Genomic DNA, 26,876 nt, shown 5'->3' with positions numbered 1-26,876 from the left:
ATTGTTAACCCTTAACTGCACACAAAGGCTGAAAGGACGAGTTGATGAGTACATGGCAGTAATGAGCTCTGACCTTCATGGATCACTGGTCATTCTCTTAGCAGCTACAGTCTGCCAAACTTACCAGCCCCCATGAAAGCAATATAATTAATCTGAATAATGATGGGGATAATACTGTAGTTACTTGAAAGGAAGATGATCCTGAATTTAAGACAACCCCCTTAAAATACAAACATTTATTGGACATAACTGTAACTTGTAAGCAAGGGTTAAGGTGACTCCTTCCTTTGGACCACCTTGTGAATAAACTAAACTTGAGTAAATCCTGTAGAATTCCCCCATATGTACAGAGCACACTTATTTTGTAGGTGTTTGGCTAAAAAACAGGGAAGTCTTCTTAAGTATACTAGTTCAACAACATACTATATTTCCTCCAAGTATTGGGTTATTTCCCCCCAAAACTATCCTCTGCACAAGTTACCAAGAACTTTGTAGACTTACTGCTTGTCCATTCGCTTCGTAAAGTGGACATTTTTGTTTTATCTTGGCTAATTCCATGTTGACTTGTTTGCTCACAACGGCCATTGGGTTTCCACCTGCAGAAGAAGGGTACAGGAAAACAAGAATGAACATTAGGATTTCCGTTTAACAAAGGAACTAAATTCTGGATTTACTCCGCCAAACCACTATAGAAGCCAAGCAGGCCTTTAAGGACAGAGTCAAATCAAATACTTTTAAGCCTATAATGACCGAGCCCTTATCCGATAAGATGAATAGCCACCTACAGGATCTATTCGAAAGTCTATCTATTCCAGGATCCTGTTTCTATATTCAATATTGGAATATTGCAAACTTGCTAGGATAAGTTTCACAATCATAGGAGGAAACAACCACTGATGACAGTTCAACATTGAAAACGGCACAAATCCAGAATCCGTTCTGGTTGCTTCATTAATTATTAAAATAGAGTCAAGACACATTTTGCCGTTGGATTTAATATCTTATTAAGGAGTATTGTTTAAATATTATATTGTATACTGATTTTGATGGCCTGGGATAATTTCTCTCTTTTTTCTATTAGTACCTTTATTCAGAACTGCCTGTATTTTCGTATCACACTAGAAAAGTGGGCAAATGAGAACAAGATGCAATTCAATAAGCAGAAGTGCAGAGTTCTACATCTGGGTCACAAAAAATGAGAAGCAGGCATACTGGGTGGGAGACACACTTCTGGGGAGCAGTGTGTATGAACATGATCTTGGGGTTCTTGTGGACTGTAAGCTAAACATGAGCAGACAGTGTGATGTTGTGGTAAAGAGAAATGCAGTATCAACAGAGGCATCACATCAAACAGCCTGGATTATTGAGCTGCTCTCTCAGCCATTCCTCAAAGGATTTAATGTGAAGGGACCTTCCATGCAACCCTGCGCTCCTTGGATGGGACAGAAATGCAGCAAATTTTGTTAAATCGGAAATAATACACTACATTCTGGAAACTCCTGGAACATAATAGAGGTAAAAGGAGAAATGTAACAAACTATAAATATCTGAACCCAACTTATTTATATTTAGACTTACCAAGCCCTGTTACCACCATAGCTCCTAGATCTGCAACGTAATTCCCTTTGCGAAATGTGGCTACTCTGCCTCCCACACGATCCTTTAAAAATTAAAATTCTAGAGGTTAGATTTAGAGGTTCAGGGCTTTCACTGAAGCTGCATATTCATGTCATGCCATTATCTGAAAACTAAGCAAGAAGCGTTCAGAATAAGAGCTTAAAAACCATTCCTTAAGAATCCGCAGGCAACTTCTACATTTTTTTTTAGCAAACTATACAAACAAAGGAAAACTTCAAAGGGTCCTGGCAGAAGAATTAGAATTGTCTTGTCAAGGCACCACCTAATGGTATGCACAATTCAAATAACCCAAAACAATATCTACCAAATGACAATATAGCTACGGCATATATCAAGCAGCACAATAATCAGAAATTCACTAAATTACCAGTCAGTCATTTCAAACAACACAGCTCTTCCTGAAAGAAAGAAAATTTCAGTGAAATGAGCCAGGCTTCTAATCTGGCAATGATAAATAACCAGTGAGGGGTCTTGTATAATCACAATGGACAGTGTTCCACAAAACTGGTGCCACTGTGAGAGAAAACCTGGTCCATGAACCTCCAGATAACAAGCCCAGAACATAATTCTGACATTAGCACCATTCCACACACCTAAAGTTCCTTTCCTCCCACCCCCCAATCAAGTCCAAGGCAAAAGATGCTCAGAAGTTGTTTGCTGATGTCCATTTCTGTGTAGCCTCTCATATTCCTTGAAAATTTCCCAACCAGGGCTTATCTTCCAAGATCTGGGTAGCCTGGGCCACCCCAGTTGGGCACGTAAAAGCATAAGAAAATGCTTATCGGAGCAACCAGTATGCAAAGCATAATAAAAAGGGAAATAAAGCCAGCAACTGCCAAGAGAATCATAAGAAACCTCTTATATAGCCTGGTTTTTCAAGCCATCTTGCTTGTGGAAACATCATGTGAATTGGTGGCTGTGAAAAGGACCATTCGTGACTTATACAGGCATGTGCAGGGAGGCAGGATAGTAATACGTTTGCAGCCCTGGACCTTAGCAAGGCACTCAGGCACTTACCCTTGCTTCTAGAAGTGTGACATCCATGCCAAAACTCTGTAGCTGGCGAGCTGCTGCCAAGCCAGACACTCCAGAACCAATGATGATCACCTTGCCAGTCTTCTTAGCTGAAAATGCAGAGGCACAAACACTGGCGTACAGGCTGGGTTTGACAAAAGTGTTATGCTCCTCTCAGTAGTTTTTTTTGCTTATAAAATGACATGAACACTATGTGCTACCGATTAAGGTAGCTTATTTTAAGGCACCTTAACGATTGACTAACAGTTTCAGATACAGCTTCCAGAAATGGTGGCCCTTCTGGTGAAGGTAAGCAAGTAAAACAACCAGAAAAAGGAGACTTTTTTCATCTGGCATTCCCACAATGCTCCCTTTTGCCATTTCCTTCCCCAGTCATTACCCTTTTACCCCCCAGCAAGCTGGGTACTCATTTTACCTACCTCGGAAGGATGGAAGGCTGAGTCAACCTTGAGCCAGCTGCTGGGATCGAACTCCCAGCCTCATGGACAGACAGCTTCAGACATTTCTGCCACTTACCACTCTGCACCACAAGAGGCTCTTAAACTGGTGTTTAAAGAATGTTAGCCAATGGGCAGAAAGGCAGGATAGTTTGTTAATGAATTAACAAATAATAATCTGTATTCCTTGTTTGTTAATTAATTAACAAACTAGGAATACAGAGCACACACAGCAAGTCAAACCTGCCAGATCTCTAATAAGTGTCTGCAAACAATTCCAAGGGAGGGACTGTCATGTGGGAGGCAAGGTTGATAGGCCAGACGACAGTAGTAGAATCCTTCAGCTCCATACTCCAATTTAACTGTGACTTAAATCCCATGGATGAAATCCATACTCTTAGAGAGTAGCACATGGCAAAGCAAATTTTATAATGAACAAATACATCAAAGTTGTCACTTTGCCTTCCTTCAGACCTTTGCTCAAGTATCAAACCATTACACGGAAGACAGAGGGGATTTGGGTCAAAGAAAATATTTTTGAACTTCTGAACCTCCTTACTTGGTAGGGGTTTGACTCTTTTGTAGATTCCAAAATTGATTAAGCCATGCCGCTCCAAATAGCTGTGCACTCGATGAACTAGCACAGTGTCACCTACAGGGCCAAAAAGGAAAGACATATTAGTGAGCTAACGCATTATATAATTAGCAGACATCTTCACATGTCAAACCTCTATTTATTTATGATCAAAACAAGTCTAATTTGTCTTAGACAGGCAAGAACACATGTGTGCCCACACAGAGCATGTGCATTTGGGTCTATTTAAGCTTCCAGAGTGTATCACGGAAACAAACAAAAGTTCCTGAGAAAATTCCAGATACTTGGGAATTACCGGTAGACCCAAAAACAGCTCCAGCTCCTCAGATTTGTTGGGCTTCTACTGCAGTCCCGTGAAAACTGTAAAGGATGCAGATGACAGCCCAAAGATCAGCTGTGCCACAGACGGGATGGGGGATGGGGGGTGGGTGAGCAGACTATTCTTGCTGGTGCCTTGTACAGCCCAGTTTAAATGGGGCTGCAGGAGAAGCCCAACAAACCTCTTAGAGGCTCTCTCTTCTTTACCATCAGTTCACTATATACCTCAACATTTCCATCAACAGATTATCTTACACTAGAATAATGCCAAATGTATTCTGCCGATGCACCTGCTACCTGATTGATCCTCAGGGACGTCAGCTCCCCCTAGGGAACAATCAGGCAGGGGATGCCCTGTCCCTGACTGCCTCCACCGACCTGAATGGCCCTTGAAGAGGGTACTTGCCACCTAGAGGACCAATCAGGTAGGAGATACCCCATCCCTGACTGCCTCCACCTCCACCTTCCACCCACATGAAAAGCCAGCAGTCAGGTGAGCCAGCCTCACAAGGATGTCTGAGCAGGCAGCCGGGCCAATGGGATAGCCTGGGCTGCAGGAGGCCAGTGCCTCGGTGGTGGCCACCCAAGCTGGGGGGGGGGAACCAGGGAGGCCCCGCCAATGCTCACCCCCACCTTGATCAGCCCCACCGCAGCCTCGCTAGGTCTCAGTGACACCCACATGGGTTGGGGGGCACCTAGAGCCCATTGTATTTTTCTCACAACACGCTTTTTTGCTAGTGTGGATAGAAGCTACAGTGCTGATTTAAGGACTATGACCAGGTAATGTAGGCACAGTACTTTGAATGCCTGAAAGTGTCACTTAAATGCCGTAAAACAATAGCTCTAACTGTATCTGAGGTTTGCCCTGAGAAGTGAGATCCAATCAAGAAAAGAGACATGTACTTGTGTGTTTCCAGCAGGCTCTTCAAACTTCTTACTTTAAAAATCTCTGCTGTAGTATCTCCTCTGTGCCATTCTGGGACTTTGTCTTTCCTCTCTATCTTAAAGGGCCACTTTAAGATTGGAGGATATAAACAAAGGAAGATATAAACAAGTACAGGAAAATCAACTTACCATTATAAGGTGCTTCCAACTGCTGTAGTGTTGCCTCAAACGTCAACTGAACCTTTGGGTTGTCCAACCAAAGTTGCAACTGTATTTAAAATGACACATATGATTTTACCATTATAAATGCTGTAGGCATTACTACAGATTTCTAATGAATAAATGAATAAACTTTCAAGTTTTTCATTAATTTTTAGGCTTATAAAATAATATAAGTTTAAACAGTAAGTTTAAAGTTAAATATACAACTCTTGGCTCCAAATAACAATTTGGTACCAAGAGGAGGAGGACCCCAGCTTTGAGTGGAGGGAGTGATGGTATGAGCTGTCCTCCCCTTCTCAAAGTAATAAAGTTACCAGGCTTTCCAGTCCTGAAACACAGATTTTAAAGAGTAAACATGTGGGACTGCAAGCAGATCACAAAATTTGTCAGTATTCTGAAGATAGTTAGGTAAGCTATACTGTAACATACTGTAACATAGTGGCACCCTTGCAGTACAAGAGCCCTTTGGCCAACAAGTTGTAGCCAATTTACGGTGATCCCCACAGGACATCCAGAGATGGTTTGCCACTGTGGCCCCTGCTTAGCAATTCTAGCCTAACTTGATGATTTCCTCTCCAAATACTGACTTAACTTCCAAGATTATACTATTCGGTACATTGGGTTAATTACAAATACCTTAGTTGAGCCAACACCGCACTTTGGAAAATCACACACTCTAAAGGGCCTCCATTAGACAATGTGACATATTTCAGACCACCACCAAAACTGGATGAAATGGAGGGCTTCATTTCTAGACACTGACCTGGGGCCTATGCAAATGCATCTGGAGGTATCTTGAGACTGCCCTCAAAGCTCTTTGAAACTAAGGGGGAAAGAATGTTGTACCGCTAGGGGAAAAAACATACCGTTCGGTTTCTGATGTACAGGAACACCTTCTGAGTCTGCTGTGGCCCACTGATAATATCAGGGAAACAAGCCGCTTCTTGGGATGTCATCCGATCATGTGGAAGTCTGCTCTGGAAAGCCGCTCCCTCCACACCTAGGGGGGGAAAAAGCAGACATGTGACAAGTACTGCAAAAGCACCCAGAATGCCAAAATTTCGTTACCATGGAGTCACCTTTGATCCCATCTGAAACGTGCAGTGAGTGTGACGGCACCAAACTTGTATATTACTGCAAATGACAGGGCATTCCATCTTTCTTTCCATGGCAGTACCTTTAAAGGTTCTAAATTTAACTCTTATATAACATAAGACAAGTACTGTGTGCAAACAAGTACTTGATGCAAATAAAACAAAACCAACAAACAGCTGGTAATTGTGGAGAAAATGAACTGGCTTTACAACAGGCAAAAGCCCATGGCAATGCTTTGTGTGAGGAAGGCACTTTTGCTGCCTATATGAGATTTCCCTTACTTGGGGACTGCACAGCCAATTCTCTGTAGAAGCTAGGAACAAAAGTGAATGAAGCGACTGGGAGGCTAAGCATCTCAAGAAGTAAAAAGCTGCTGTGAAACAGTCACAAACACCAGCAAGTCACTGAGATGAAGACTCCGGGGCATGCAGAAGGAGGCAACTACAGCCCTCCAGCAGAGGCTGAGCTGTCCAGAACAACTGTGGAAAAGTGCCATAAAAAAGGATCAGGTCCCAGGATCAAGCAAAGTAGAATCTCACATCAAGGGATATTTAGAACATTAATCGTTTAACGGAGAAGCTCAAAAACTTCGTTTACAGCATAATCAAGAATGCCAAAGCACATGCATCACAAAAGCTTATCGAGGTTTTCCAGTGTCATTTTTGCCGAGTTCATTGTACACATACATACACACAAGTCTTTAATGTCATGCTCACTCTTACCCCGGGAAATTGTGTGGATGCTTGAGGATGCAACCGAAAAGGGGGGGGGGGGATCTGACTATATTAAAACCTTCATCTTTAAGTACCTGTACTATAACATGTGGACTTGCACAATTGCCCCATTTATTCAGGAATTCTACCCACAATGTCAAAATTATCTAGACTACAAAAAGCCGTATTTAAAAAAAATGACAGGGGGGGGGCAGGACTGTGTTTCCATAACTGGAATGTCTGAAGTTTGATCAGACCCTCCAGAGGTATAGAATAATTGCAAGTTCAGTCTTGTTAAGAGCTAAAAGGGCACCATGAGTGGCTAGGAGGCATTACTGCACCATACCAAATGAGTACAATTCATTATACAGACTTGAGTTCCTAAAAACCAATCCTACAAATACTTATGTACATGCTTAAACTTGCACCAAGGACAGTGCACATGCTGTTCCAACAATCACTGAAACACATGGAAGTGCTTAAATTCCAGACTATATATATATATATGTGTGTGTGTGTGTGTGTGTGTGTGTGTGTGTGTTATCTATAAAGGTAAAGGTAAAGGTATCCCCTGTGCAAGCACCGAGTCATGTCTGACCCTTGGGGTGACGCCCTCTAGCGTTTTCATGGCAGACTCAATACGGGGTGGTTTGCCAGTGCCTTCCCCAGTCATTACCGTTTACCCCCCAGCAGCAAGCTGGGTACTCATTTTACCGACCTCAGAAGGATGGAAGGCTGAGTCAACCTTGAGCCGGCTGCTGGGATAGAACTCCCAGCCTCATGGGCAAAGTTTTCAGACGGCTGCCTTACCACTCTGCGCCACAAGAGGCTCTTGTGTTATCTATATAAAGGTGCATATAAATATTGTCAGAAACAACAATAAAGAAGAGTTGGTTCTTATATGCCGCTTTTCTCTACCAGGAGTCTCAAAGTGGCTTACAATCCTCTTCTCTTTCCTCTCCCCAAAACAGAGACCCTGTGAGGGAGGTGAGGCTGAGAGAGCACTGATATTACTGCTGTCACAACAGCTTTATCAGTGCTGTGGGGAGCCCAAGATCACCCAACTGGCTGCATGTGGGGGAGCAGGGAATCAAACCCAGCTTGCTGCTTTTAACCACTACAGCAATCTTTGGTGTAGGTTTTCACCAACAATATTAGAAATAGAACTTGTTCCTAAGGAGTGATCTGACGAGGCCAATCCAGATTAAACTGGCTTAAGAACACTATAAAATAACAACTAAAGCACCCATAAAAATCAGTTTAAGAACCCTGATTAGGACTGGCAAGAATAAAAACTAAATCAATCAAAATGAAATCCCAAATAAAACAACTTTCAATTCCACCTGAAGATCAACGCCGAGGGAGCCAAGCATACCCTCCTTGCGGAGAACTGTTCCTAAGCAATTAACCCCACATTCTTACTTGGGAAAGAATTTACTAAAATGGAAGCTTATCTATTTCAAAGCCACTTTAAGCATAATATAACTATATAACGTAGTATAGTATAATTAATGCCTGTATATCAAGAGAAAGGGAGATAGCCCCCACCCCAAGTCAAATGTATCAGCTTCAACCTGAAAGTTCATTAATGTCACACAAGAAACCAAACATGTCATTTCAGTCTGCAAGCTCTACAGCAGGGGTAGTCAACCTGTGGTCCTCCAGATGTCCATGGACTACAATTCCCATGAGCCCCTGCCAGCATTTGCTGTAAGGGGCTCATGGGAATTGTAGTCCATGGACATCTGGAGGACCACAGGCTGACCACCCCTGCTCTACAGGCATTTGAAATGGAGATCCATCAAGCGAAATGGCTGAATTATAAGTGCTACAGAAAAATAAGGCCCTCCCCTCCATTATGCAACACAACAGCTTCCACGCTGATGGCTGCAGCATGGGGAAAGAGATGCAGGACCACGGCTCAAATACTAATGTAGCTGAATTTCTGAGAGAGAAGCTTCCTATGCCTCTGCACATGCCATTAATGACACCGTGGACAAAAGAACATGCCTGCAGAGTTGTGACTCAGGGAGCCTTCTGAAGAGGAGACGGGCTCATGTCAGTAAAGATCTCCATCACCAGAGAAATGATATACACGGCAGGTTTTTGCAAAGAGAATGTTTTTTTCATTCATGCATTTGATAGTATCGTACCTAATGGTTTAAGTGTCTCCTGGGACCTTTCATGTTTTTTTTATGATTTTATATGTTAATTTGATGATAATTAGTTGGATAGTGATTCATTCGATGGCCCTTTAAGAGATCGCTAATTTCTTTCAGCTGTGCCACACCTGCTACAGCCGTGCAATCTATTCTTTAGACTAAAGGGACTTTTCAGTTGAGACCTGATCTAACCACGCAAGGGCCTCCAATAATGTGAGCAGCTTGCCTAATTAATACTAGAAGGCATATTATTCTTATTTACTCAATTATTCATATATATATATATATATATATATATTCCATTTCATGGATGATTGTATCATACTGACTGTACTATTTTCACTTTAGAGTAGAATATACTTGGAATGCTGCAAGAAATGCATTCTATATGACATGTTTAAAAGTATGTTAATGTATCAGGGGTGATTTGTTTTAACAACCATTTGCTGACAATTTATTAATTCATTAATTTCATTCTTGACAGTGTACCAGTGATGAAGGTGTTGTGACATTGAAAATTAGTGTATACTCCAGAGCCTCACTTTGGTTTGATCATTTTCACTATAACAAAGGACAGAGATTGGCACTTGGAATTGAACATTTCCGGATCTTTCTTCTTGTAAATATAAAAGTAGCATTTTAAATTAAATTAGGCACCACAACTGAAGAAAGATGTAGAGAAACTGGAGCGTGTCCGGAGGAGGGCTATGAAGATTGTGTGGGGTTTGGAGACCAAGTAGTATGAGGAAAGGTTGAGGGAGCTTTGTCTGTTTAGCCTGGAGAGAAGACGACTAAGAGGTGATATGATACTTGAAGGGCCGTCATACAGAAGATGGAGCAGTTGTTTTCTGTTGCCCCAGAGAGTCAGACTAGAACCAATGGGTTGTAATTAATTCAAAAGAATTTTTGGTTAAACATCTGGAAGAAGTTCCTGATGATTAGAGCAGTTCCTCAGTAGAACAGACTTCCTCGGGAGGTGGTGGGTTCTCCTTTGGAAATTTTTAAGCAGAGGCTAGATGACAGAAATGATGATTTTATGAACTTAGGCAGATTGTGAGTGGGTGGGCAGGAAGAGATGTGCCAGTGCTTGTTTCTTGTGGCCCTTCCTTGCATACCCAGGGAACTGCTGATCACCACTGTGGGATGGTAGGTGAAATTTCCTCCAGGCCAGGCTGGACTCTGGAGATTTTTTTTGGGGGGTGGAGGGTGGGACAGGGTTCATTTGGTCATGAAACTGGAGTCACTGTGGGTAGGCAAGTAGTTGTGAGTTCCTGCACTGTGCAGGATGTTGGATTAGATGACCCTGGAGATCCCTTCCAACTCTGATTCTAGGCTCACAAATATCTAGATCGCCTTAACTTATTGTCCCAGTTGAAATGTTAATTGGGTTGTTACAAGAATGCCTCAAATCTTTGGGATCTTGCACTGTAGAATATAAAGCATCCTTGCAAGCTTCTATCTTTCCAATGCTAAATAAAGTTTAAAAAATAGATTTTAGCCATGACCCACAGAGTTTCTTCCCAATGGTCTCCCTCTCATTCCAGTCCACGTCTACCACTGTAACACTGCAGAGTTAGATACTTCCAGATTACTCAATGGGCTCCTGTCGAACCAAGATTAAGCACCCATCCAGGACACTAGATATTTCTAGGAAGATATGATCTGAGCTCATGTATTACATAAAAATTGCATACAACCACTTTGTAAGTTTCAGGTTAAAGCACCTTGCCACCTGGAGCCCAGACAGATTTATGTTTACATAGGCCTATTCTAATGATGTCAGTGCTAAGGTTTTTAAAGAAGCCTGTTTCTCTTGGGTTTCTGTAGCCAACATCATGAAGTACATACAGCCTTTGCAAGAATGTGCCACTTAACAAAGGTAGCGATGCTTACATTTGAAACCTCATGCATATCTGAAACTCCCAAACAACAGAAAACCAATATATAAGGGAGGAATTGCCTTCTCTTCCTGAAAAGCTTATTGTTTAATCTGCAGAGAGGCTCCCTTTCATATAAATGAGCATTCAAATATGCCATCCTCATCTGTAAACTAGTAAAGATTCCAAGGAAGAGACAGGATTATAGGAATAAGTAATTTATAAAGGATGCAGACCTATGTGATGGACAGCAGTAGCTGGGCACTGAAGAGAAAGTACAATCTGACAGTATCTGTTGGTGCTTAGCTGAACATCTGCTCTGAGGAGAAGCTTTAATTATAAAGCATCAACTTAGGCTAAAAGCTAATTTACCAAGTGTCTGGAGAACTGGGGCAGATATCTGACAGAGGGAATTTGGGCAGTGAGGTTATACTCCCAATTCAGGCCAAATTGGACTTCTCTCTTTAAAGAAGGATTCATGCTCAGTTAAAAAGGGGGAAATCAGTTGTGGAGATTTTCTCAGATCTGTGAGAAAGTGCTTCAGACTCCTCAGTAGTCAGTGAGATACTGGTACTTCTAGGAAGGGAGAAAGTGGTGGTAATGACTTAAGAGTGCCCACCTTCTAGAAGCTAGGGGTTCAGTGGAACACAAAAAGATTAAAAGATTAAAAGAAAAAAAAACCCCTCAAAGCCTGTAAATAAGAACTTCTCTAAATTATAAAACATCTGATTTGTAAGAAAAAATTTAGTCTTCCCATTCCAGTTACCCTTTTCTTGTTTGTCTTTTGTTACACTGAGGTAATTCTCCCACCCTCATGGTACTGGTCACTGTGCCCTTAGCTGAATTTCATATTACACATTAATTTTTCATATTCCCTCTCTGCTTCCCGCTCTTGTTGTGCCATAGCAGCTATTTCTTTCTCAAGCTTGGCTAATTCTAGTTGTTGTTCTTTTTCAATCCTGGCTTTCTCTGCTTCTGCCTGGATTTCAGCTGACTGTACTTGTTCCTGCTCCACTTCAATTTGAGCTTTTTCTTTTTCAGATTCTATTCTGCCAACAGTTTTCATTCTCATTATTTCTTAACTCCTGGATAGGATTCTCCTCAGACCCTGATTCCTCTCCTTCACCTCAATGACATAGTCTAGGTCTACGAGGTGGTGCCATTTCTGATATGAATTCTTTCTATAATTTCTCTCAACTTTAATCAATTCTTATTTTAGTTTGTTTCTGTGGTGGGATAAAGCTCATGCTCTGCCACAAATTTTGTTAGTCTTTAGGGCGTTACTGGACTCCTGTTGTTTTCTACTACAAAACTATGTTTTCACATGTAAGAACACAAGGAAGGGCTTTTACATTGCGACTAAGCATGCAAATCCTACCGAATCCTACAGAGAAGGAAGTTAAATATAATCTGACTTAAACTACTACAGCTTTCAAGTGTTTTATTTAAAATAGCAGTTCTCAAATCATAGCAATCCCCACGAAGTCAAGATTAAGTCTGAGCCTCCTATAAGTAACATATACAGAATGATAGCCTATCCTCAACTATGAAAGACAAGCAGATCACATGGAAAGAGAGGAAACGAGGCCTCCTAGGTTCAAAACAAAGTTGGTTTCCCTAGGGGAAGACTCAAGCCTGGACAAGGAAGAGGCTGACACAACAGTGGCATTGACCCACTTCTATTGGAACTACTGGGGAAAAATAATGCTTGATAGTCAGTTTCTTGGGCCTCAGATCAGAATGCCAGAAAGAAAAGTTCATCCCACCTAGTTTCAAAAGCCATTATTATACAGCCTTCAGGGACCTCTCCATAGAACACAGGAAATTTCAGGACAAGCCTTTAACATGTTTGTTCCCTTAAATGCATCCAATCAGCCATTCACTCAAACAAGTAAAGCACATCTTCCATAAATTAAACATGTGATAAAACATATACTGATTCGCAGATACATTCGAGAAGAAACCTGGGTGGAAATCCTGCATCCCCGGAAATCTACAGTACCTGGAAGTGTTATTAGCTCTGGTAATCAACATACGTAGGCTCTACTATTTCAAACAAGCCTCAACCCCATACCTAATCATGTATAAGGGGCTCTTGGGAATTACAGCCCCTCAAATACAAAACAAAACTGGATTAAATGCCAACCTTGAATGGGATTGTTTGACTATTATGACTGCAATCTTAAATAAGCCGTCAAAAAGAAGCCAAACTGAAACTGCAGAACACACCTTGAGACAGAAGCTATTTGCAACTAATTCTAACAAAACACGGGGCAATTATCTAAAAACCAGGGCATCCCCCTTTGATACCACTCCTATGCAATGGAAAAGACCCTGTGGCTCTGATGAGGGAGGCTAGCTGCCATTTTGATTTCTGAATGCTGGGATTTCTCAGTGCTGGGAAGAGCAGAGGGCTCTGAAATATGCCTGAAGTATTTCCAAGTAGGTTCTCCAGCTACAACATCAAGTTATCCCTCCCTTGTGCAGTGGACAAGTACAGAGCTTCTGCCCCTCGTACTAATGCCTGGCCACCCACACCCACTTGCAAGCATCTATCCCTGATTGGGGGCTCTGACTAAGTGGCAAGCATCAAACACCACCCTCACCTGATGCTTGGCAGTCTCCATACCCTCCAGAACTGTCGTCTTGAAGTCCTCCTGCTTGCCCTGTGGAAGGAAAGAGGAAATCTCAGGGACCTTACTCCATAAGTTAAAGTCATTTGAGGATATCAAGGCCTGATAGTTGGCGATTGGGGTTTAGTAGTTCACCAACTAGAAAGGGGGGAAAAAACATTGTCTGAATTCCATGGTGTGGAATCTGTGTCAAGGGCGCCACACTTTTGCAGTCTTCTAATGCTTCATCCTTGCTGTTGGAACCCTTTGTCAGACTGTTCATGGGGGAAAAAAATAGATGCACACAGTATTGCACTTGGCAGGTTAATTCTAATAATCCATTTAATAGCAGATTAGAGCAAAATGAAGAGTACGCTTCCTGGTACCAATAGGAAGAGTATGTATTTCAGTCGTCTAACCAAGGGTTTTAAACACCAAGGATTTTATGTTCTTGGTAAGGCCTTCCTCACAGTCATCAACCATTCTGAAGGGGGGGGGGGGAGCCTGATACTCTCTTCCCTCTCTACTACTAAACTAGGAAATGTTTTTGCCTTTAATGCTCGGAGGTCACTGAAGCTGTGTGTACCTTTCCAGCAAACCAGTGTCAAAGTAAGTGTCAGCTGAATGTGCAGCTATTTACCCATGCATCGCTAGTTTTGTTGCTAACAAATTCAGAGATGCAAGTGTGACAAACACACAACTCAACAAAACAATTCTACAGCTTTTAAGAAGCTGACCTTCCTGCTAAGAACCAACTAGTGAGCACACAGTATTATAGAGTGCAGCAACTAAGAAGATGCATTCTGCTTCTGAGTACACATAATTTCCAAAAGGAAAAGGGTTAAAAACATGCTGATGACCTTCAGCTACTCTTCCGTAGTCTGCAAGTACATCAATCAAGGCTCCTTTGGAGCCGCTAAGTGCAGAAGGACCTTCTAGGCCTTTGACAGCATCTCATGACAGTATCCACTAACAAACTATTCTGAACAGCAAAGCACACTGGTACGTTTTGCTGCAATGAAAGACAATAAGGTATAATAGCTAAGAACTTATTATCTAAATTCTGTGAGAGCAAACTTTTCTTTTTCACACAGAGAAAAATGCGCTTAAGAAATGAAGTTTATTCTTTATGTGGTTAGTATACCGTAGTCCAGGAACATCTACTAGGCAAGACAATTTTCAGTGATACTACTCAGGCCAATGTAGCTGCCACTTATTTCAATCATGCCTCTGTCTTCTTTCCAAAGACCAGAGGAAAATCTAGAGGGGACATACGGGCATGCTTACTTTGGGCATTTGGATTTTCTGGAAGAGACATTGCATGGTAGGGCTATCAGACGATCACCCCAGTTTTCATTTTGCCTTTTTTGTTTGTTTGTTTGTTAAGGACAGGAAGAAAAGCTCCACATGCGCATGCTGTGATGTACCACGATGGAAGCAGGTACAGGCAAGAGAAGCAAACAGTTGGATGCACAGAAGGATGAATGCAAGGGCACAGGCACAGAAGACAGGAGGAAACCTGGAGGTACTTGGCTCCCAGCCCCATTGATTACTGAACTTGATTCCTCAGCTAAAATAGTTGCCCACTATTGATACCAAATGGAAAAACTGATCACAGGAGATAGTGTATAACAGGGGTAGTCAACCTGTGGCAAACGCTGGCAGGGGCCCATGGGAATTGTAGTCCATGGACATCTGGAGGACCACAGGTTGACTACCCCTGATGTAGAAAATTCCTTTCCGCTATGGAAATGTGAACTAGCACGCTATGCACATTGTAATTTCCCATACTTTTAAAGTACCACTGCCACCTAAAATTTTGACACATCCACCTCTGCTCCTCCCACACAAAACAAAGTTCTGAGAAAAGTATGAAATTATCTATTTTCTGCAAAAGTGGAAGTGAATTCCTCAAAGCACAACCAACTATCAATATGTGTACCTATCAAGTCCTCTGTTGTTGATTTTTAAATGGCTTTGCCTAAGATACAGCGACAAATCCAAAGAGAAAATTTGCCAGCAGTTGTTGAACCCAAGGGACAGCTTTAAATGCATGCTTACTTTTGTAAAACAATTAAATCTCTTTATCCCATTTGTGCCCCTCTACCATTTCCTCCTCATATTGATACTGTCAAGAGAATTAAACTAATTACTAGCTCACGATGCTCCAAATCCAGTGCAGATGTAGTGAGTGTCCCTGTATTGCCCCCCCTCCCACATTAATGACAATTTTGCATACAAAATTACACACAAACCAGTACAAGCCAGGTTTACAGGTATAAGTTTGCAAACTTCCTTCAATGCCTTCTTTCCAATTTCTACTTTGAGGAAGTACAGTGCCTTGGCTTGTGTTGTTTGCATACATAATACAAAACCATGGCTAGGGTTAAGAAAAGAAGGGTAAGGGAAAACCACTCTATGAAGAGAAAGAACATGCAAATCATGGATTTGCAAGTGCTGTTCTATGGAGGCATGGTATCTACACTGGACCCGAATTAGTTTCACAGTACTGACTCTGCAATTCCTAGACCAGCAATATAACCACTAAACTAATCTGGCTCTTCACCTTCTAATAAGAATCCATTTGTACTACTAAATCCAAAACATCAGTGTTCATTTTCCATATATATATGCTCCTGCAAGCTTAAAACGCCTTTCTGACAACAACTAAAAAGGACGTTTGCACTCTCTTTAATCTACTGCTCCCATAAATACTTATGGGCCTAAGAAGCTGCCAACATTGTCAACTATTTAATTGTTCTGTACTGAATTTTAAGCTCTTATTTCTGATACACTAGCAACAACACACACACAAAAATCACAGGAACACAATTGTGAGATATAAACGTTTTATTCAGAAATGTTTATACACTTTACTTAACAAAGCATAATTATGTCCCATATACATATCTGACTCACCTACTTCTTGCCTTCCTTGTAGAAGCAGAGTGCTGGGAGTGGCCAGAGCTTTCAGGATCTTATTGTCCTGTCATCCATGACAGCATAGCCAAAATGAAATCCCCACTGCACTATCAAAAGCAGCACAGATGAAGGGACTACCATTTCAGACTGATCAATAAACCGATCATCTATTGGGCGAGGATGAAGGATATAACCTTAAACATTCTAAATAGAAGTTCACGAAAGACCATGGGTGGGTGACTTGGCAAGCAGCATGTTAGTGCTTAAAGCTGAAGCATGTCTAAGATGGAATAAGGACGAGGAGGCACAGCCAAGCAAACAATGGAAGAAACAACTGAACTCTCTGAGCCCTAAAAGAGGGGAACATGCATGTGTTCCAGTAAGTATTTATGTTGACAGGTAAACTGAAAGAATATATTTATGTTGATAGATGAGCTGACAGCAAAAGATTATGAAAAGGTTTCCAACAGTTGGAGATTTCATCTTTCTCAATCTAGATAAAAGTGACATGTTAATATTCATAATGAACATCTTATCTTGGTATTGACAAGTGTTTCCTACTTACAGTTTGTAGAAATAACTGTAGTACAGCTGCAACGGGACATCCAATCACTAATATGCTTTGCCACCTTTTTCAGCAAACTCTAATAAGAAGCTTGCATAATTTTAAACTACAGGTGTAACTAGCACAAATGACATGCTCATGTACTGCCTCATCTTCTCTCTAGAACGTTCAGATGAGTGTACAATGCAATATACAAGTTAGCTGGTCATACAGGGTCCTATTCTGAGATTGTAAGATACAAGGACATCTAACAAACACCCTTGCCTTCTGAAGGCTGACACATACTGAAGGCTCAACAGAAGAGATGTATTGCCTTCCACAACAGTACATCTTGAATTTCCATTATCTTTGCACAAGTCAACTTTCATTGCCAGTGGGAGATGTACAAGCATGTATCTTCCCCCCACTTCTTAATGCACAATTAAATGTAACTTAATAAATATAAATGTAATAAAAAGTACAAGTGGTCAGTAGAAGGCCAATCCAAGGAGCAATTGAAACATTTCAAATATCCAGAAGTTATTTTTTAAGCAAGCCTTTTTGGAAGGTGCACTTGAACACTGCTGCAAGAGTACTGATGAGCATTTGGAAGGCCATCTCAGTATTTTATTAGTCCTTTGTTGGCCAATATGTTCCTGAGACAGTTAAACTATTTGATACCCAAGTATTCAGGCAGATTCTAAATGCTGCCAGGATCAGAGCAGTAAGAGACAACATCAATAGACCACTGTATATGAAACAGCTAGTTAAGAAATCAGATGAGGAAGAGTATGTTACTAAGCTCTTATTGATAGAGGTAAAATACTATGAATTCATGGTAAGGCTACCAATTAACAAAAAGTCACCACTCACATTTTTGTAGCAGGCAGGCATCTCACTGACAACCCCTCCCCAACAAAAAGGCAGTTCAGTAGGGGATTAAGCATGGGGGTAAGTTAATACATGAAACAGTAATAAGACTTCATAAATGAATCAATGCCAGACAGTTGTGTTTTCGGGTATGAAGTCTAACTATGCCAGTCAATTACACTTAAATGTTTTACCTTAAACCAAACTGTACCTTAGCTAAACCTGGCATCTTCTCCCCCAATTCAGACACTGGGACCTTAATTTGTTCTAAGGCTATATACAACAGTCTAGCCACACCATTGCAGAAGTTTCAAGGAAACTTTATTATGCAGCATGGATTAATTTTGTCAAAAGAGCAGACAGCACTATGTTGACAGTCTCTGGCTATAATCTCAATTAGTTTTACAGGTAGAAATGTGTGTTGTCACAGTGCTGCCAAGACTGAAGAAACCAGCTTTCATTACTTGCTACTAACTTGCTGTCTACACCTCACTCTCACTAACTTTTTAAAAGCAGAAACCTGCTTCGTCAGGGGCTGGCAAGACACACTCGACTGAATGTTGTCAATAATTGGAAAAAATGCTAAAACTAGTCTACTTTATTATTGGATTTTATTTACTGTTATATAAAAAGGGCAACACATTTACTTAAAACAAATCGAGGAAGAGGAGTGTAGAGGAGTTAAATACAAGAGGAAGCCAATTTGTTTACAAGGACCAAATGGCTAAAATACTTGCGGAGAAGGAAGGAGTCCAGAAGACCAATAAATGCATGAAATAAAAAAATAAAAGCAAGTATATCCAGCATAGCAAAAAGCAGAGAATTTCATTACCTGCTCCCCAAGATATTCTCAAATAGAATGCAGACAGAATGAAGACTGAAATACTTGCAAAGCAGATATAATCAGAGAACTAGTAATGGAGTCTGTACAGTCAAGCCCTAAAAGAAGCCTGACCAAATGTCTCATACAGAAGGCATTTTCCAGGCTCACATCAACAGGCTGCACGTGTGGCCCATTGCACATATTATTCCATGCTGGGAAGAGGGGGTGTCACCCTACTATCTTCAAAAGAGAATGCACACTTTGATACAGAACAACTTTGCCCTGCTGGCTGGGTGCCTTCTACTCACCAGATGGTTCTTCTGGCTCACTCTCATTCTCTTCTTCAGGTGGTGGTGGTGGAGGGGGAGGAGGCAGCTTCTTCTCTTTCTCTGCTTTTGCATTCCTTTCTTCTTCAGAATAATACTCATCTTCAGAGAGGTTAGCAAGGCTCTCGTCCATTTCCCTGTATTCCACCTATAAACAGAACATGGAGAGTAAGTCTATACCATTGGCACAGTAACTAAAAGGAACTTCCATATTTAGGGTCAGTTTTAGGGCTCTGAATGCCAGTGCCAGAATGCAGCATCAGGGAAGTCTTGTTCTCTATGCCCTGTTGCTGGCCCTCCAAAATAACTGTAAGACAGGATGCTAGACTGGATGGACCACTAGTCTGATCCAGCAGGCTCTTTTCATGTAACAATCTGAGAACAATCAAGACTGAACACTGACAAAGCCCCACTAACAAATTTAAATGTGGTTTTTAGAGAAGAATTGAGGTCACCGTAAGTTAATTGACAGGAGGAAGCGGATTTTGCCAATGTTAGTCATATTACGGTCACAGGGAAAAGCACAACAAAAATAGAGTCCAATAGCACCTATAAGACCAACAAAGATTTATTCAAGGAGTGATCTTTCAAGTGCATGCCCTCTTCCTCAGACTAAATGAGCAACCATCAGAACTGTAGAGATATAAGGCAAAAGCAAATTGTGGCAAATTAGTAAACTGTGTCATAATATCCAAATTAAGCCATATGATAATTCTTTGCTAAAACAGCTAATCAGGGGAAAGCAGTTACTCTTAATGTAAAACAAATGTTTTTATATTGTCAATAAAATCTGAATTCTGTATCCAAACAGAACACGTGCCACTTCTAACAATGATTCTCCCTAAAGCACAGCAAAATTCCATGTTGTGCTCCATGAGGAAAGAATACAAGTCTGGTTAAAGAATCATACCAGGTTCTCCTGGTACTTAAATATTTGATAGCCATTTCTGAAAAAAACTATAAGGCACTACAAGTGTACTATGAGAATCACCCTCAGCACTGATTACAAATGCCTATGGGGATTAATTCAGAACAAAACTGCCAGCTAGGAGACACAGAAAATTACTATACCACCTTAATTATTTATAGAAGTTAGCTCCGCACAGGAATCATAGTCAGCCTAACAGGCTACTGTGTTCCAGGTTTAAATACCGATTCAAGAAAGCTGAGAATCTACGTTTTCCCTACTGGCCAAGAAATCAACCTCAGACAAGCACTTGCATTTAGCATCACAACTAATTGGATTGAGTCAAAGAATCCCATCTTCAGTTTTGATGGAAGGACGGCAGAAACCCAATTCACCGACGATTGCAAATTTTTGAGCGTAGACCAGTCCAGATTTACAGGAGACAATCAAACTAAGTTCTGTCATGAATACACATCACAGACCCACACTTCTACCATATGAAAAACACTACAATCTGAAGGTCAAATGGGAATCCGGAACATTCATGGACAGACAAGCACTAGGAAGAAAGAATGAAAAAGAGCCACAAATGCCAGAGATTTTATACTACACTGAGTACTGAAGGAGTGTATAGTCAATACTGGGATACTAACAGTGTCATCAGAAGCAAAGTGCCTTTTAAGTCCTTAGACTTCAATTGAAATAAATCTGGATGATTTTTCCATTGTGCCTAGGAGTAGCAGTTAATGGAATTGTTATAAGTCTTACTCTCTTTTAAGACTGTCTAAATTGATGTTTCCTGTTGAAAACATTTAAATTAATGTCCCTTGATAAAGCCACACAGCGAACGTGTTGGGATCTGTTCAATATTCTGGACCTTAAAGAACTAACTGAAGTTTGAAGACTCCTTGGAAGTCTGTTTATTATACTGTAACATTTGATGCACCATATCAAATGTTTGATACACCCAGTGCCCTATTACTTGCTTTGTGTCTGGTCCTTCACTATATCCTACCCCTCCAATTTCATTTTTGTTTATTTAGTACAGCACTTTGGCCAGATAAAATTTAAGTGAAGGTGCTGAAGTGAAGTCCCAAACAATAATTATAATTCAATTCCCAAAGAATCTGGAGCTCACAGTCAGAAATCAATAGTGGCCAAGAACCACCATTATGTAAAAGAAACCAATGGGATAAAGTTCATTAATTAAATAATAGTGTGCCACATTAAGGTCAGAAATATTTCAGGAAGTGGTTAACCCATGAGAACACACAATGAGAATTTAACTTATTTTTAGTCTTTATTTTAGAAACTTCTTGAAAAATATCCATTTCAGTACTCACGCACTATCTGCCGGGCCTTAATTATATATTGTATGTTAATATGCTGAAAGAGTTTATGCATGTGTATTGTTTACTTGACCACTGAAGAAGACTCTCTGGGTCAAAACATGTTAGGTCAATAGCCTATGTAACCATTATTGAGAATGAGAATTGCACATGCAACGTTTCATAAAGGTAAAGGTATCCCCTGTGCAAGCACCGAGTCATGTCTGACCCTTGGGGTGACACCCTCCAGCGTTTTCATGGCAGACTCAATACGGGGTGGTTTGCCAGTGCCTTCCCCAATCATTACCGTTTACCCCCCAGCAAGCTGGGTCCTCATTTTACCGACCTCGGAAGGATGGAAGGCTGAGTCAACCTTGAGCCGGCTGCTGGGATTGAACTCCCAACCTCATGGGCAGAGCTTTCAGACTGCATGACTGCTGCCTTACCACTCTGCGCCACAAGAGGCTCTTAGCAACGTTTCATAGATTCTTGTAAATGACAATATAAGCTTTGAATGATATTTTTGTTTTAAGTTTTTAATCCTATTTATGTGAACTAAACAATAAAGCATTGTATTTTATTTTCAATTTGCTCAACCTTTGGCGTCTTTTTATGCAACCAAATGTTAAAACTTCCTTTAAAAAAAAACCTTTCATAATTGGATTTATCCACGATCTGAGTGATCCATGGTTTATGGACTCAGTTATGAGGGGCCCCTAAATACAAATAACAATGACAATATGCCAAATGGAGCTCTTCTGCCAGGAATCTGGTTGAGATCTACCAAACCAAAACCATCCACTGGGCCCCCCCAAACCCCTTCCCAACAAATTGACCAACTGATGACACTATAGCTAATCAGGTTAATATTGTTACCACCAGCTATTGGAATAAAATCAGAGTCCAGTGACACCTTTAAGACCAACAAAGATTTATTCAGGGCATAAGCTTTCAAGTGCAAGCACCCTTCGTCAGACTATGAGCTCCTTACATGACTTCAGACCAACACGGCTACCCATCGGAATCCACCATCTATCGGGAGATTGTTGAACCCATTGCTGCTACCGTCGTTTTATTCGACGCTGTTGGCTGAATTGCATTACACTTACCCACGTTCCACGAAAACCGCCCCGATCCTCAAGGGAGAGCGGTATATAAATATATGCAATTATATATAATATATATATCTAACCTAATAATAAATAAAGTTAGCATTGTTGCTATTGTCCGCAATGCACGGGGGGGCATGCTTAGGGCCGCGTCCCTCTCCCTGCCCACCCTCGGGCGCCCCTCGCCCTCCTTCCGCCCACGGTCCCTAGAGGGCGCCAGAGAGGGCCCTCCCGGGGGCGCATCACCCACCTTGGCCCTCTTGCGGCGGCTGGTGCGGCGGCCTTCGGGCGTCTCGGCGATGCCGGTGGTCTCGGAGCCCACGGCGGGCCCGCTGGACGGCGGGTCGGAGAGGCCGCCCGGGGGCGAGGCGCGCGCCGGCTCCTTCTTGCGGGGCGTCCGTTCCGAGGCCGCCGCCGCCGCCGCCGCGCCGCCCTCCGAGGAAGCCAAGGCGCCGGAGAGGGGTGGCGGCGGGGGAGGAGGGGGCGGGGGCTGCGGGGCCGGGGCCTCGGCAGCGCCGTCTCCTCCTCCTCCCCCCCCTCCGCCGCCGCCTCCGACGACGACGACCGGGGCCTCCACTGCGGCCTTCTTCCCCGCGGCCAGCATCCCCTCAGAGCGGCGGCGGCGGCGGCACCTGGGGGGAAGTCAGTCAGTCAGTCAGTCAGTCGGACAAAGGCGCGCGAGGCCACCGAACGCTCCGCAAGCCCCGCCCCTCCGCCCAGGCCGCGCACGGCCCGCCTCCTTCTCGGCCGCCGTAGCGCAGCGTCGCTCCTAGCGGGGAAGGCGAATCGCCTGGGAGAAGGAAGTCGAGTGTCCCTTCTGGAACGCCGTAGACATGAGGGGGCGGGGAAAGGGAGGAACGGGGCGGGGGCCTTTTGTCCGCAGGAGAGTCCGCCTTTAATAGTGCAGAGATCAGTCGCCTTTTAAAAAAATTATTATAAATTATTATTATAAATCCCCATTTTCTGGCCTGCCCATCAACAAAACATACCCAGTTAAAGGGCATAGCCCACTGGTCCAGATGACTGTAGCACAATAAAATCACAGTCCAGTGGCACCTTTAAGGACAACAACAATTTATTCAGGGCGTGAGCTTTCGAGTGCAAGCACTCTTCCTCAGACTATGAACTTCCTACATGACAGTGGGAATAGGCTATAGCAGCAGCACAATGTACTGGCAGTTTGTAGCCTAATTTATAATGCAGCTGGGAGTCCATGGGCACGCCTCAGACTAACCGCGATATTTCAGTAGGAGCTTTCTGGAATTACTAACTTTCTCAGATAGGGACAGAAACCAAGTTGAGAATTTTTCTCGAACAAGGAATTACAAAGGGGAGGAGGCGGAATATAAAACTAATAATAAACTAGGCACGAGTGTTTTTAAGTGTCAATTCTCCATCAGCCTTAGAGTCGATGTTGAAAGGCTAGGGATGCCAGGAATGGGTGGGCTCTCTTTAAACGAGCTCAGGCAGGGGTAGTCAAACTGCGGCCCTCCAGATGTCCATGGACCGCAATTCCCAGGAGCCCCTGCCAGCATGTGCTGGCAGGGGCTCCTGGGAATTGTAGTCCATGGACATCTGGAGGGCCGCAGTCTGACTACCCCTGAGCTATGGCACGCTCAAGCTCTTGATTATTCCAGCAAGACGGAAACTTGGTAAGGGAGCTAAAGAAGCCTGTTTGGATGAACAGAGAACTTCAGGAGGAGCTAAGGAAGAGAAAGTCATGGAAGGAAGAACAGGCCACTAAAGAACAGTATCTGCAGGTTGACATCTACCAGCACTTGAGGCTCTTCTTCTCCAAGGGCCCATCCAACACCCAGATCCAGCATGGCTACAACTAACTGCTTAAAAGTTGACTGGGATGCACTACAAACGTTAGGCTTTCCATCTGAGATGATAGACATCATGATCCATGCCAGGACACCGTCAGCCAGGCAAATATACGACCACATTTGGAAAGCATTCTACACATGAGTCACCAGGTCTGGAATCAACCCACTTTGTCTATCCCCTAAAGACATTATAGCCTTCCTCTTCAAAGGACAACAGCCCGGACTTCAAGCCAGTACCCTGAGAAGGCAAATGGCTGCTCTCAAGGCAGTCCTGGGTCTGGACAGATCACATTCTGTCTGCAGGCGTTTCATAAAAGGGACCAAACAACTGGATCCGCCTGTCCAGCTGATTCCCCACATGGTGCTCAAAGCCTTCACAAAGCCTTCCATTGTGCCCCTCAAGAGGGTGGAACCTAAATTCCTGTCCTGGAAAGTAGCATTTCTGATGGCCATCACTCAGGCCAGACATGTGTTGGTGTTGGCAGTACTGTCATCCAGAAAATAATTATGTACCTTTCAAAAGGATGCAGTCACATTGAGGATGGGTTCCAAGGTCAAATCATGTTTTCACCTGGAACAACCGGTTCCAGGTGAACCTCATACTACTCCAGACCACAGTACCCAGACTAGAAAGATCAGCAGAAGCTGGATGTCCGCAAGGCAGGATTTCTCTACAGGATGGCACCTTTCAGGTGCCCCGTTCATTTCACACAACACAGAACATGGGCAAAAATGTTTCATCTTCAACCATAGCGTTCTGGGTCAAGCAATGTATAGTTGGGGCCTACGAGTCCCAGAGCAGGGTTCCGCCTGGGAAAATCACAGCACATTCCACTAGCGCTGCTGCCTCCTCCGTAGCATTCTCCTCCAGGGCCTCAGTGCCAGGGATATGCAAGCGGCTATATGGTCATAATTTTCTACTTTTGTCAAGTATTACTGTATTGACCAGGTGGACTCAGTAGAGGCTTCCTTCAGGCGCAGAACAAGTAGAATAGGAATGACAGAGATTCTATCCCACCCCAGCGTAAGCTGGTGTACAGCTAACCACCTTGGATGACTTCGGCCCCACTGAAGAATAAAACATTGGATCTTACCCAAAGGTTCTTTCTTTTCAGTGGGGCGAAGTCATCCACTTCCCACCCAAGCAAGGACATTTGCAGAAGGGAACACAGGACATACACATGAACAAGCTGTTGCTGAGGAGAGACATGACCTAACATAATGAGTTTGGGCAGGACTGGAAGGTCATTCAATGGTCACTCAAGAGGAGGCTTAGCAACGTTTGCATTTCAATTGCCCTATCTACCTGAGCAAGCAGAGGCATGACCTAACCATCTTGGATAACTGAGAAGAAACCTTCAGGTAAAGTACAATGTTTTGTTTTATTGTGATCTAAAGGTGACAGTTCAATCCCAGCAGCCGGCTGAAGGTTGACTCATCTTTCCGAGGTCGGTAAAATGAGTACCCAGCTTGCTGGGGGGTAAATGGTAATGACTGGGGAAGGGAATGGCAGACCACCCTGTATTGAGTCTGCCAAGAAAATGCTAGAGGGTGTCACCCCAAGGGTCAGACATGACCTGGTGCTTGCACAGGGGATACCTTTACCTTTATAAAGCTGAAAATAGCAATTTCATTGGGGGAGCTAAAAGCTTGGACATAAATCACTCCCACTGAAAGCTACAAGGCTGTAAAAGGGCCTCTGTCCTGCAATACTCTGAAGCCTGCTCTTACGACCAATTGGCAAGCTTCAAAAGGCTTGCAAGCACAGCACTATGCAATGTTGATTCATACGTATCTCCCACTGTAACCTATACCCAAGCACACATGGAAATGGATAGTCGGTCCCTATACGTCGTTCTTTATATACAGATAAAAAAGTAAAGGTATCCCCTGTGCAAGCACCGGGTCATGTCTGACCCTTGGGGTGACGCCTTCTAGCTTTTTAATGGCAGACTCAATACGGGGTGGTTTGCCAGTGCCTTCCCCAGTCATTACCGTTTATCCCCCAGCAAGCTGGGTACTCATTTTACCGACCTTGGAAGGATGGAAGGCTGAGTCAACCTTGAGCCAGCTGCTGGGGTTGAACTCCCAGCCTCATGGGCTGAGCTTCAGACTGCATGTCTGCTGCCTTACCACTCCGCACCACAAGAGGCTCTTATATACAGATACGAGTTGCCAAATTTGCACAGAAAAACCTAGCCCCATTGATAACCTCCAATAAAGGGGTTAAACAAGATGGTGTGTTGTCCCCACATTTCTTTATTCTGTACATTTCGGAATTGGCACAAAACCTCCAAGACAAAAGATTCCCATGTTCTGAAACTTGGCAGGACCAGAATTCTGCTACTCATATGCGGATGCAGTTCTGCTGTCCTATACCGAAGTTGATCTTATTGTAAACTTTTGAGGTTCCACGAACAAAATGAACTTAAGATAAATTTTGCCAAGTCTAAGATTGTGGTATTTTCTAAATCAACGAAACGGCAGTGCTGGAAAATCAATGGGCAGAAGATCAAGCAGGTACATCCATTTAATTATCTAGGAATCACTTCTCATCATTCCTTCAAATGGTCTTTTCATTGGAAGCAAAGTCTGAAACTAATTAAACCAGGAAACAAAGGCTATCACC

The 26,876-nt window shown here is 42.7% G+C and overlaps 1 protein-coding gene across 2 annotated transcripts in view; it reads right to left on the bottom strand.

Annotated features, from left to right (window-relative positions):
• KDM1A (lysine demethylase 1A) overlaps positions 1-23,149 on the bottom strand; it is a 36,154-nt gene extending 13,005 nt beyond the window's left edge. The window contains exons 1-9 of one of the 2 annotated variants that reach the window (XM_077337090.1): positions 22,669-23,148; positions 19,057-19,222; positions 13,584-13,643; positions 5,997-6,130; positions 5,098-5,176; positions 3,670-3,762; positions 2,656-2,762; positions 1,579-1,660; positions 502-596 (exon numbers count right to left, since the gene is read on the bottom strand). In XM_077337090.1, coding sequence (XP_077193205.1) covers positions 502-596; positions 1,579-1,660; positions 2,656-2,762; positions 3,670-3,762; positions 5,098-5,176; positions 5,997-6,130; positions 13,584-13,643; positions 19,057-19,222; positions 22,669-23,022 — 1,170 coding nt within the window. In that variant the 5' untranslated portion in view covers positions 23,023-23,148. Of the gene's footprint in view, positions 1-501; positions 597-1,578; positions 1,661-2,655; positions 2,763-3,669; positions 3,763-5,097; positions 5,177-5,996; positions 6,131-13,583; positions 13,644-19,056; positions 19,223-22,668 lie in introns of both variants that reach the window. The other variant, XM_077337091.1, reaches the window with a different exon arrangement.
• Between the last annotated feature and the right edge of the window lie 3,727 nt (positions 23,150-26,876).

The sequence above is a fragment of the Paroedura picta genome, chromosome 5 (assembly GCF_049243985.1).
Source record: "Paroedura picta isolate Pp20150507F chromosome 5, Ppicta_v3.0, whole genome shotgun sequence".
In the NCBI taxonomy this organism is placed as follows: domain Eukaryota; kingdom Metazoa; phylum Chordata; class Lepidosauria; order Squamata; family Gekkonidae; genus Paroedura; species Paroedura picta.
The sequence above is the reverse complement of the archived record's forward strand: the minus strand, read 5'-3'. Positions and strand labels throughout refer to the sequence as shown.